At 48.6% G+C, this 13,137-nt stretch overlaps 2 protein-coding genes across 3 annotated transcripts in view; both read left to right on the top strand.

Moving 5' to 3' along the window:
- The window catches only part of LOC125345518 (guanine nucleotide exchange factor DBS-like), a 928,411-nt gene that overhangs the window by 377,123 nt on the left and 538,151 nt on the right, over window positions 1-13,137 (top strand).
- The window catches only part of Tubgcp3 (tubulin gamma complex associated protein 3), a 65,256-nt gene that overhangs the window by 43,958 nt on the left and 8,161 nt on the right, over window positions 1-13,137 (top strand). For both annotated transcript variants that reach the window (XM_048337654.1, XM_048337653.1), the window contains 3 exons: window positions 1,557-1,692; window positions 9,025-9,113; window positions 9,199-9,330. In XM_048337654.1, coding sequence (XP_048193611.1) covers window positions 1,557-1,692; window positions 9,025-9,113; window positions 9,199-9,330 — 357 coding nt within the window. The remainder of the gene's footprint in view (window positions 1-1,556; window positions 1,693-9,024; window positions 9,114-9,198; window positions 9,331-13,137) is intronic.

Below are 13,137 nucleotides of genomic sequence, written 5' to 3' on the forward strand. Positions count from 1 at the left end.
GAGAGAGTCCACGCAGGTGTTCCACTTCCTGTGTGCTCAGGAAGTGAGGTCACAGGAGAGAGTCCACGCAGGCGTTCCACTTCCTGTGTGCTCAGGGAGTGAGGAGGTCACAGGAGAGAGTCCACGCAGGCATTCCACTTCCTGTGTGCTCAGGGAGTGAGGAGGTCACAGGAGAGAGTCCACACAGGTGTTCCACTTCCTGTGTGCTCAGGAAGTGAGGTCACAGGAGAGAGTCCACGCAGGCGTTCCACTTCCTGTGTGCTCAGGGAGTGAGGAGGTCACAGGAGAGAGTCCACGCAGGCGTTCCACTTCCTGTGTGCTCAGGGAGTGAGGAGGTCACAGGAGAGAGTCCACGCAGGCGCTCCACTTCCTGTGTGCTCAGGAAGTGAGGAGGTCACAGGAGAGAGTCCACGCAGGTGTTCCACTTCCTGTGTGCTCAGGAAGTGAGGTCACAGGAGAGAGTCCACGCAGGCGTTCCACTTCCTGTGTGCTCAGGGAGTGAGGTCACAGGAGAGAGTCCACGCAGGCGTTCCACTTCTTGTGTGCTCAGGGAGTGAGGAGGTCACAGGAGAGAGTCCACGCAGGCGTTCCACTTCCTGTGTGCTCAGGGAGTGAGGTCACAGGAGAGAGTCCACGCAGGCGTTCCACTTCCTGTGTGCTCAGGGAGTGAGGAGGTCACAGGAGAGAGTCCACGCAGGCGTTCCACTTCCTGTGTGCTCAGGAAGTGAGGTGGTCAGAGAGTCCACGCAGGTGTTCCACTTCCTGTGTGCTCAGGGAGTGAGGAGGTCACAGGAGAGAGTCCACGCAGGCGTTCCACTTCCTGTGTGCTCAGGAAGTGAGGTGGTCAGAGAGTCCACGCAGGCGTTCCACTTCCTGTGTGCTCAGGGAGTGAGGAGGTCACAGGAGAGAGTCCACGCAGGCGTTCCACTTCCTGTGTGCTCAGGAAGTGAGGTGGTCAGAGAGTCCACGCAGGTGCTCCTGCTGCCCGTGTGCTCAGGGAGTGAGGAGGTCACAGGATAGTCTGTGTTTGGGCTGGTTTTAAAGGCCTACTTGATGAGCTGTCTACCAGCCATATGACTTCCAGCCCTATTTCCAGAGCCGTAGGTTTGACATAAAAAATATCTGCCTTATGGGTGCTGGCGACTCAGACCTCGAATCCTAGCTACTCCAGAGTTTAAGATCTGAAGATTGTAGTTCAAAGCCAGCCCGGACAGGAATGTCTCTTGAGACTTACCTTTAACAAACACCAGGAAACGAAGTGGCACTGTGGCTCAAAGTGGTACAGCACTAGCCTTGAGTGAAAGAGCTCAGGGACAATGGTGTCTAGGCTCTGAGTTCACACCCTAAGACCAACAGCAACAAAAAATAACACCTGCTTTGTGCTGTGTGAGTCTGCCTGGCATGTAACTATAGTTGCTGTTGTGGAAAGGTGCTGTCATATTTTCATAGCACTTAGGATGCACTGGAGTTGTATATTCGCTGATGTCTGAAGGTCAAGGTCTGGGCCGGGGACTGTTGTCCTGAGGACTGTGACCTGATTTCTGTTGTCCCTCCAGGTGTTCACTCGAGAGTGCATGAGCCACTACCTGAGAGTGTTCAACTTCCTCTGGAGGGCCAAGCGCATGGAGTACATCCTCACCGACATCCGCAAGGGACACATGTGCAACGCAAAGCTCCTGAGGAGCATGCCAGGTAGCCGCCGCTCGTGCGTACAGCTGCCACTGCGTCTGGTGTCTGCAGCGCAGCCGTAGTTGAAGCTTACTTAAAGGAGTGGAACTCAGAGACACTCACTGGTCCCTTTTGAGTTTTGTTTTTGCCAAAAGGCTTATTTGTAACATCACTTGACTTCAGTGCAGACAAAAAGAAAATGGAGAATCACTAGATTTTTTTCAGAGCATGACATTTCTTTTTCTTTCTCTTCTTTTTTTTTTTTTGGCAGTCCTGGGGTTTGAACTGCAGTATCTGATGCTTCAGAGGCAGATGTTTACCACTTGTTGAGGAGTGCTCCTAGCCCACTATTCAAGTTGGAAACTGTGTTGGTACATATTGTCAGATTATACTACTATATAGCAAGCACTAGTTTCGTTCATATGCCAATACGCACAGCTCTCTTCACTTGGAAGTTGTCTATTAGTTTTTTTTCCCCAACATGGCTATTAAATTCAAATATTAATAAGTTTGATAAGTGAAAGTGGAGGTTCATTTTTATATGCCTTATGCTTAAAATTACTATTCACATTTCTTTTTCACAAAATTGTGAGGTTTTTTTGTTGTTGTTTTGATTGCTTCTTTTAGGATGTTAGTGTTCTTAGGTATAGTTTATAAAGAGGTAAAGTTGTTAATGACCAAGCCACTTCATGAGCAGAAATTTAGCAGTTGTTTTTGTAATGTAGCATATTTAGAAATGCCCTATGGTCCAAGAGTCGAGGCAGAATGCAGAGAGGTCTTGTAAAGTGCTCCTGTGGCGTTCTCGTGCACGTGCAGCATGATGACGGCTCAGTGTGGCTTCAGGCAGCCCCAGCCCTCACTCAGGAGAAGGTGGTGATAGGTGTCATCAAGACGGTAACTGGCTCCATGGGCCGAGTATGTAGTTTCAGGCAAAGCAATTTGCTTGGGACGGGAGTTTTGATGATAGTCTGCCAGAAGGACCACACCCATTTCCAAGGTGAGATTTTTTTTTTTTTTTTGTTAGCCCTGGATAGGAGCAGGGTTTTTTTTTGTTTTTTTTTTTGCCATCTAGCTATATAGATAGATAGCTATTAAACACTACAATAGTTGGTTAGGTTCAGTTAACCTAAATCACCTGTACTTGCCGCTGAGTTCGTATTTCAGATTATGTCATAAGTTGAAATGGGAAGTGTAGCTGAAGGAGCTTGTCTTAATTCCTAGCCATTGATGGCAGTGAAGGAGCAGATTGGCTTTCTTCCCCCATAAAGTGATTGCCTGTTGGTTCTTAATAGAAATGACGGGAGTTTCCTATGTTCCCAAGAAAAAAATCACAATTCTCTCTTCTTCACGAATTACCGAGGCAAAAGTTTTGTACAGTAAGGTCCTCAGCTAAGTCTGACCCAGGAATTGAATTACACTCCTCTTTTCCTTTGGCCTTTTTTTTTTTTTTTTTTTGTGCTGGTTTTGGGACTTGAATTCTGGACCAAGTCACTATCTATGAGCTTATTTTGCTCAAGGCTAGCTCTCTACCACTTACACTACAGCTCCATTACTGGCTTCTTTCTATGATTAAGTAGAGATAAGAGTTTCATGGACTTTCCTGCTCAGGCTGACTTTGGACCACATTCCTTAAATCTCAGCCCCCTGAGTAGCTAGGATTACAGGGGTGAGCCACTGGTCTTCAACTTCCTTTTTTTTTTTTTTTTTAACAAGTAATAAGTTGTTTATTTCCTCAAATATGTCAGATTCTCAGATAATTATTCTCCGTGGTTTTAGGGCAGTAAGAGGAGGCCTCTCAGGAGGCAATGGAAGCAGTAGTTGGCAAGGGTATATGTGTGGGTCAGAGGCGTCCGGTAGGGAATTCTGAGCTGGATCTGAAAGCCTGAGTAAGGTCTACACTGGGAAGTACACCCTAGAGATGGGTCAAGAATAGATGACATGAATTTTTTTCCCCCCAGGTGCACTTTGTCTCTTTCTGGATAAACCACTGAGAAACCATTTTTCCTCTATCAGGAGCTATGTTGGTGGCATTATCATGAGTATGTCTGAGACCCGAGTTCTAGGCAGCTGACTGCCAGGAGCAGCTGAGCCAGCTGAGTCCCTGGATTCTCTCTCTAGGAACTGGATTCTTCGGCATGGTTATTCCAAGAAAAAAAATGCTGGATACAATCTTTTCTGGAAAAGATTGTTCACAGATTCTGCCACCTGAATTCCAATTCTGCTCTGTTTCAGCTATTCCATTTACTGAAGTTATTAAGACTCTATAGCTCTATAAGAGCAAATATTTTTTAAAAACTAAAGATATACAAGGAAAAGAAAAACCTCTTGAATGTCTAGGCAATCAATTTTGTATCTACTGGATCTCCTTAAGGAAAATTTCTAAGGCCTTTATAGGTTCTGTTATAAGAGGAAGTAGAAGGGAAGGCGGGGGAGAGATGGATGGAGAAAATGAGGAGGAAAGGAAGGAAGGGAGGGAGGGAGGGAGGGCAAGCAAGTACAGATCCTTAGATGCACATAGAAGGATGATGGAAGGTGCATTCCTTAGGGTTTTAGTGTGTGAAGAGGAATGGCCGATCCCACTGGCATCATGCCTTTTCTCATATTGGCTAGCTTCTCTCTCTTCTGTATCAGGATGGTTTCAGGGTGCTTTGTTAATGTACTCACAACAGAATCCTGGGGAAGATACAGCTATTTCTATCATCCAGGTGAAGAAACTGGGGTTGTTGATGGTATGAAGGACAGGTTAGGAGCCCAAGCAGTACTGCTTGTGTTTGTGTGTTCCGTATACAGAAATTCTATTGGCTAGGTGCTGTGACTTAGATATGGTTTGTCCCCTAAAGGATCAGATGCTGGAGGGCTTCGTCTCCTTGTAGCAGTGTTGAGATGGTGGGAACTTTTTCCTTCCTTGGTTTTTTTTTAAGACACTTATTCCTTGAGACAAAAAGTAATGTTTAGACACTGAATGTTAAAGAAAACTATAATAAAACATTAATTCTCTGAAATGGCTGGCAGTGAGAACATTAAGTTGTAGTTGACTGTTTAAGATAATAGAATTCTAAAGGTTTCTTTCTTTCTTTTTTGCCAGTCCTGGGCTTGTGGGGCCTGAACTCAGGGCCTGAGCACTGTCCCTGGGCTTCTTTTTGCTCAAGGCTAGCACTCTACCACTTGAGCCACAGGGCCACTTCTTGCTTTTTCTGTTTATATGGTACTGAGGAATCGAACCCAGGGCTTCAAGCATGCTAGGCAAGCCCTCTACCACAAAGCCGCATTCTCAGCCTCCGAATTCTATAGGTTTAAAAGAAAGTAAGTAATTATTTTTAATGAGTTTTTACACTGAGCACCAAGTTGCTCCATGACTGTCGGTTAAAAGTCCCAATTTTCCCCCATCTTTTCTAAACATGCTGAATGAATTGTGCTTCTGATAGTCTGGAGGTGGCTGCGTCCCCTGCTGAGGGCTCGTCTGCCAGGAGACCCCTGAGGCCAGCAGGGGAGGCCGCTCCCGGGGCAGAGGCGCCTGGACACCGCAGCACACCTCCTTAGCTTTGAGCGGGGGCTGTGTCTAGCTCTAGTGTGGGAGGTGCCTATGTATCTGTACTTATTTTTCTTGCAAGTTTTTTTGAAAATGAAAATGGAAGTCTTGGAACAAATGAGGCAAGAATGAGCAAGCATGAATGGACGATGAAAGGCAGGCTGGTGGGGCTGGACTGCCTGTTAGGAGTCATGTACTTACTGAGTTGTCAGGAAGACCCAGGGGCTGTTCCCAGAATCTTGGGGTGTGCCTGGTACTTGCAGGGCCAGAGTCCTGTTGCGTGAGCTGCAGGTGTCCCCACCTGGACTAGCAGATCCAGAGCTGCTCCGAGCCGGTGCAGGCTGTGTGTAGCGTGGGCGTTCAGGCTGGTGCTTCACCTCCCTGGGCTCAGCGGTGCGGAGGAACCAAAGTCCCATCTTGTGCCTCAGCCCTAAAGAACACCAAGCACAGAGGTCAGTGTTCTAGTTTGTGCAGCACGGGAAGCCTGGCGGGGAGTGAGAATGGGCACCAGGAAGCAGCCCTTCCCTTTGTGCTTGCTCTTTGTTTACAGCACTTCAGCTTTATGTCCTTGCGTCCCAAACGACAGCACAAACAGCACTAAACCAGTAAGGATGGGAAACTGGTGCTGACTCAACTGTGTTTTTTTTTTTTTTTTTGGCCAGTCCTGGGCCTTGGACTCAGGGCCTGAGCGCTGTCCCTGGCTTCCTTTTGCTCAAGGCTAGCACTCTGCCACTTGAGCCACAGCGCCACTTCTGGCCGTTTTCTGTATATGTGGTGCTGGGGAATCAAACCTAGGGCCTCGTGTATCCGAGGCAGGCACTCTTGCCACTAGGCTATATCCCCAACCCCTGACTCAACTGTGTTTTGAAGAATGGTAGTAAAACAGGCCTTAGTTGCATTTTAAAATCCTGTGGTTGCCCTTTTGACATGGTTTCATCACTCCTGAGACAGTCACGGAGCCTGTCAGAATGCGCCTGCACCGCCGCCCAGGGCGCCTGCGTGCGTGTGCACGCGTCCTGGGGGAGGGGTGCGTGTCTGGACTGCCCACCCCGCACTCCGCTGCAGCCCCTGCCGAGAGAGGAGAGGTTGTGCTGTGGTTCCGCGCTGAGGAGAGAAGGTAGTGGGTTTGCAGTGAGATAAAGCCACGGCGAGGATTGGTAGCGGAGGGGATTGTGGGAGAGTGACAGAAGACCGCCTTTCCCCTAGGGAGCAGTGCCCCGGGCCTGCGCTGCCAAGGAGGCCACTGTACCGGAGGCACAAAGAGTGCGGAAGAGGGTGGGGTTGGGCTTCAGAGCTGACCTGGAGCCGTAGGCCTGAGATGAGTTGAAGCTTTCTGTGTATCTTGTTGAGCGTGGATAGTGAGTTCTCGGTGATCATACAAAGCGTGGAACGTTCTCTGTGCCTGACTTAGGCTGTGTGTCCAGGGTGGGGCTGTGCTCCGCTGCTTTCCTGATCGTCCCACGGAGGACCTGGTGACAGTACTGCCCAGTCCTGTCAGGATTGAGTTTGCTTAGAGGCCTTAGAGCAGTCCCAAGCTAGGAGAGCATTGTGAGGTGACAGCCGTCTTTGTGAGGTGACACCTGCCTTGATGCAGGCCACACACACAGCGTGGTGCTAGGCAGGGAACCATGAAGGCCATTAGATACTGAAGAGAAATGTAGAATAATCCTAGTTCTTAAAACATTGTTTGAATCCCTTCAGAGAAGAAAATAAGTTTGACGGTTGTTTTGATCAAATTCGTCTTAAATGGAATAGCACCAAGTATAGACAGTAACTGGGCAAGGAGGTTTTGAAGCAGTGAAGGGACTTGTGAGAATATTCATTACCAGGGAACTTGATGCTTCAGGGCTGCCCTGAGAGGGGCTGCTGTGTCCGTCACGCTGGAGTTCTCCCAGCAGCCATTAGAGGGCAGTGACGATCTACAAATGAGTCTCACTGGATGCTGAAGAAATGAATGGCCCTTGATTTCGTGTTACATCCCCACTAACATAGCAAGGTACACTTGACGCACTTATTGGACCTCTGTGCCAGTGCTGCTTTTGAGAGTTGTAGAACTATGAAGCTACTTGAGGGGACGTCTTCAGCATTGTTGGCACATGTTTTCAGGGGTGTTTCAGGCTTGTACTGTATTCTCAGGGATTAAAGGACAAGTTGTGAATGAAGTGCACTGTTTGCACTGGTCAGAGCCTCCAGGTGCCTAGAGTTCAGAAGATTTGCCAGCCTCCTTAGAGGATGCCCGTGCATGGGGCACACACCCAGGGGGCGGGGGCCATGGGATCTGAACCATTTCTAGTAGGCAGTTTCCTCACTCAGGTGGCAGCTTAGAACACGATCTCTGTGCTCCTCGTAGACACATCCATAGCACGGCAGTTTTCATGGAAAGGAGAACGTAGAAAAGGAAGAACACGTACCGCAACGTGGTTATAAAGTTGGCTTGGTCATATGTTTATTATCAGCTGAAGAATTTAACCTTTGATGAAGCTTGGGTCAGTTCTTCCGTTTCCCCCTTATAACTGGCTACCTCCAGCAGGACGGTATACCTGCAGTGCCCCCACCTTAGTGTCTTCTCTAAGTGCCATGGGTCTGTCTGGGAGGTGCAGGCACCCGGAGCTGGTCACCTGGGTGTTCCTCCCCCAGTGCTGTTGCAGGAAAAGACCACAAACCTTGCCACTTAAATCCACAGAATTCTACCGTGTCGCAAGTCTGGAGCCAGACTTCCGGAAGGAAGCTATGACCATACAGGCGCCCTATAAGTTCGTTAGGGAGGGGCCGTCGCACATCTTCAGCTGCTGGTGTGTGCCGGAATTTTTCTGGCCTCTTATGGGTCTGTCATCCTACAGTCTTTACCCTCAGTATTTTTGTCTTTTCTTCTGAAAATAGACAATAGGATTAGGGCTTACTCTAATGACTTCATCTTAACATGGTAGAAGTATTTTTTAAAAGTATACGAGGGAACTGAGAATGTGGATTAGCGGTAGAGTGCTTGCTTAGCATGCACGAAGCCCTGGGTTCGATTCCCCAGCACCACATAAGCAGAAAAAGCGGAAAGTGGCGCTGTGGCTCAAGTGGTAGAGTGTTAGCCTTGAGCAAGAGAAGCTCAAGGACAGTTCACAGGCCCTGAGTTCAAGCCCCAGGACTAGCACACACACACACACAGAAAAGTATATGAACTGTTTTCTTAGACTCCTTCTTTCCTAACAGATCTCTGTGTTTCTCATTTGTGAGTGGAGGGCATGCAGAGAGGTTACAGAAGCATGCCCAGTCTGATCTGTGTAATGGTCATCTTGCAGTCATTCTATCGACAGGCCTGCCTCTAATCTGAATGACCTGTGTGTTAGTGTGACAATGTCCTGGCGTCCTCTTGAGTAGAACATTCATAGTGAGAGCAGAAAGCAGGCCTGAGGACCTGCCAGCTTTGTGATGCCGCATTCTTGACAACAGCAGTGGGTCAGCGGGTTCCCTTCCTGGAGGGTCCTTGAAGAGATGGCTTTTGTCTCCACATTGCTAGGAGACTAAGCATTTGACACACAAGATTCATTGTTGTATAGAGCTTATACTTTTGTGAAATAAAAACTGTGTTTGTTTTAAATTGGATTGCATTCTGTTTCATATCTTTCCTCCTTGGGTTATTTGGCAATCTACTACTGACCCCTTGGGGAGCTAGGTCCTTGTTCAGCAGAATTTGTGGGAGATGGCGTTTGCTACCGAGGGACAGGGAATGAAAGCTCCCGTGACTTTTCTGAAAGCTGGCTAGGTAGAGAAGAGTAGTGTTGTCACTGAGAGCTTTCTTTCCCCCGAGCTCATGTTGCCTTTCTTTCGGGTTGCAGAGTTCTCTGGGGTGCTCCATCAGTGTCACATCCTGGCCTCGGAGATGGTGCACTTCATCCACCAGATGCAGTATTACATCACGTTTGAGGTATGCAGCGCCTCCTGCGGAGTCCAGTGTACTGCGGTGCTGTGAAAGACGGTGCCCCTCCCAAAGCGTCCGTTCTTGTTTCCAGGTGCTCGAGTGCTCTTGGGACGAGCTCTGGAGCAGAGTGAAGCAGGCGCAGGACCTGGACCACATTATCGCAGCGCATGAGGCGTTCTTGGACACCATCACCTCTCGCTGCCTTCTGGACAGCAACTCCAGGGTAAGGCCTAGAAACCCACAAGTTCCTAGGCTTCTCTCGTGTGGAGAATCTTAGAAACTGCCTTGTGGGCCACACTGATAATAACTACGGCAGCTTTTTTTTTGAGTCTGATGTTCAGGTTCACTGTTTCTGAGCAGAATCGGAACAAAATGATCAAAGCAAGATGGGTTCTGATGTACATGAAAGTGCGGGAGAGTAATACCACTCTATTGTGTTGTTCAGCAGAGAGCACTTAATCGAGCATGGTGGTTTGGAGCTGTGGAGGACAGACTAAGCAAGACATTTAAAGAGCAAAATGAGTGGCACCATGCCCCAGAGCTCCAAAGAATGATGTGAAGAAACACAGAACTCTGGTGCCCTTCCTTGTCCTCCTTCCCTCCTCCCTGTGCTGGAGAGTGAACGCAGAGTCCTGTGCTTGCTGGGCAGCTGTTCTGCCACCAGGCCGCACTCCAGCCATGCTTCCCTGTCTTTGCTTAGAGTCAGGGGTATCCTCCACATTCGGCCTTGAGGTCGGTAGTGTCTAGCTCCATGCTAGCATTTGGAAATACTACTAGATAAATCTGGCTCATCCCTGCGCTCTCAGGTTTCTAGCCATTCACGGCCTTTCCTCGGAAAGATGGATGTGCTGCCTAACACATCTTACTGAGGTTTGGTTTCATTCAGAGGCCTAGGGCAAGGTGTTGCCACCGTGACACCTCAGTGGCGCTGAGGGTCCTCAGGTCCCCGCCTCACAGGGCCTACCGAGGGCGCGGCTAGTTCACGCTTGCCCTCACCGTGCCCCTCTGTGTAAGAGATCTTGCTGGGCTTCGGTCTAGACAAAATATTTTAGATAAAGCTTCAATCTCTCTTTAGCCTACGATGGCTGAAAAGCTGGGTGTTTTCACACGTCGTTTCATTATTAAAAAGTTAGAGAAAGAGGGGGCTGGGGATATGGCCTAGTGGCAAGAGTGCCTGCCTCGGATACACGAGGCCCTGGGTTCGATTCCCCAGCACCACATATACAGAAAACGGCCAGAAGTGGCGCTGTGGCTCAAGTGGCAGAGTGCTAGCCTTGAGCAAAAAGAAGCCAGGGACAGCGCTCAGGCCCTGAGTCCAAGGCCCAGGACTGGCAAAAAAAAAAAAAAAAAAAGTTAGAGAAAGCATGTGTAAAAATTTGCTGAGATTGACGGTGCTTCTGCATAGGCATATCTTCTTGCAAGCACGTCGAAGTGAAGGTGCTTTGGATACTCAGGACAGAGTTGAGCAGCTTGTGTGCAGCGGCTTGGGCCTCTCCTCTCCTCTGTGAGCTGGCCTGCGCTGCGGTGGGTTCAGAGTGCAGGTGGCACGCATGCATGCTGGTGGGCCCTGCAGAGCCCTGCTGGGCCAGCTCCGTACTGCGGGGAGCGCTCGCCACGCCCCGCCCTCAGAGGCAGGACCCCTGCGGGGCGGTAGGCCTGGCCTGCTTCCTGCCTATTCAAGGGGCGGGTTTCTCTCCAGCGGGGTTGTGGGTGATGTGGAATGTTTACTGTGGTGACCAGCACCCGTGTTAGCTGCTCCCTAGTGAACGCAGTTGGAAGAGGAGCCTGTGTGCCTGCCTGTGTAGGAGTTCATCGTGCTCGTGGGGGCTGACGGGTAGCGAGCAGGCCCAGGGATGCTCTCCCGAGGGAGCAGATCTCTCCACGTGGAGACAGGACAAGCTCTGTGGGAGGAGGGAATGTTCCGTCTGCAGGTGTTGTGGGGATGGAAGTGGGGCCTGCAGAGGGGAGGCCAGCTCAGATTAGCCTCATTGCAGGCTTGTTACCTCTGCTGAGGTCTAATGATTGGATTCGTAAATTTTTAGTTTTGCTTCTTCTTCTTCTTCTTTTTTTTTTTTTTTGGCTAGTCTTGGGCCTTGAACTCAGGGCCTGAGCACTGTCCCTGGCTTCTTTTTGCTCAAGGCTAGCACTCTACCACTTGAGCCACAGCGCCGCTTCTGGCTGTTTTTTGTATATGTGGTACTGGGGAATTGAACCCAGGGCTTCATGTATACGAGGCAAGCACTCTTGCCACTAGGCCATATCCCCAGCCCTACCCAGAGTATTTTTAAAGAAATCTAGCTGGGTGCTGTTGCTACTCAGGTGGCTGAGATTTGAGGATCCCAGTTCAAAGCCAGCCCGGGCAGAAAATTTGTGGAACTCTATCTCCAATTAATCACCAGAAACCTGAAACTGGTGCTGCGACTTAAAGTGGTAGAGCACTAGCCTTGAACTGAAGAGCCCAGGGACAGTGCCCAGGCCCAGAGTTCAAGCCCCATGACCGACAAAAAAGGAGAAATCTGTCATGTAAATAACATCAGTATATTTTCATTATAGCACTTTTTACAAAAACTGTAGTGATTCTAGTACAAGTGATGAGTCTTTCAAGTTGGAGGCACACAGTGGGGCTGCAGGGAAGGGTTTTGTCTTATTGGTTCAAACCCGAGTCACCGTGGTATGTGACCTGAGGGACTGAAGGAAGCCTCAGCCCGGCCTGGCTTTGAAGTGAGCATCAGTTCATTGTTCCAAGTATGATCACTTGTTTCTTGCATGTCCAGAATGGACACATACAGACTGGAAGCAGTAAATCCTTCCTGAACATGAAAACAAGATGGTATGTGGTTCACTCCTGTCATCCCCCCTGCTTGTGGTGGAGGCAGGAATTCGGAAGGTTTGAGGCTAGTCTGGGCAAAGAGATTGAGACTCTGTCTCTAAGTGACAGCAACAGAAAATACAACCAAATGCAACTGTCTCCATCTTTCGTTTTCACTTTGATGTTGTAAATAAAGTACGACTCCTCTAGAGGGGCAGAACAGCTTTTGCGAATGTGCTCAAGTGGTTAATCATGCTTGCTTGACATGGAGAACAGCACCACTTCATCAGACCCTGCTCTCAGCCACTAAATTAAGTCCACATTGTTTTCGTTGCTGTGTGGTTTGAAGTCCCTATTTTATGCAAGTATATTGCACCAAGGAGGAGACAACATGAGCTTATTTATTTTGTTAATATTGGACATCTCTTGAGTTAGCTTGTTCCAAAAGTTGCTAACCAAAAACTCGTTTCAGTTCTGTTTTCACTTGAGTTCTTGCATTAGCTTTCTCTGAGTGGTACTGTTCCAAGTCAACAGATTCTGAAGCGGAATAAGCTGCTCCCTCGGGAAGGCTCTTCCCTGCATGGGCTAGAGTGTGTCTCCCCACAGTGGACAGAGAGCCTGTCCAGACACTGTGTTTTTTCTGTGCCTCAGTATAGCTATAGCATCTTTCTCTTGAATTTCTTATAAGTTTTGTTCAAATGCTATTAATGTTTTTACTTTGATTTTTTTTTTTAAGGTTTGAGACTGGGATTCAGACCTGGTACCTAAAGCTTTTACTCATTGGCTAGTGCTCTACCAAGTGAGCCACACCTCCAGCCTCCTGTTGTTTTTTTGAGACAAGGCCTCACATTATAACCCAAGTGGCCCTGAAACTCATGACCTTCCTGTCTTAGCGTCCCAAGTGCTGGTGTTACAGATGTGACCACCGTGTCCAGTTTTAATGTCAACTTTGACCCATGTTTCTATTCTTATATCTTCTTGGAACATGTGTTGCTGGCCTCTGTCCTGTTGTTTTTCCTTGGCCTGTCCTCCAGGTCACAGTAAACACCACACAATCTTGCCTCATTCCCACATGAAAAGGAGCTTTTTACCTCTTGGTCAAATACAATTTGTTGCATTTTATTATTGCTTTTCCTACCTGAGGTCGGGTTCTTATCCTGCCACTTGGTGCTGTTTTTGTGTTGTTTGCACCATTCTTTCATTCATCAAAGGAAATCCTTT

Source organism: Perognathus longimembris, unplaced genomic scaffold (assembly GCF_023159225.1).
Source record: "Perognathus longimembris pacificus isolate PPM17 unplaced genomic scaffold, ASM2315922v1 HiC_scaffold_5797, whole genome shotgun sequence".
NCBI classification, from domain to species: domain Eukaryota; kingdom Metazoa; phylum Chordata; class Mammalia; order Rodentia; family Heteromyidae; genus Perognathus; species Perognathus longimembris.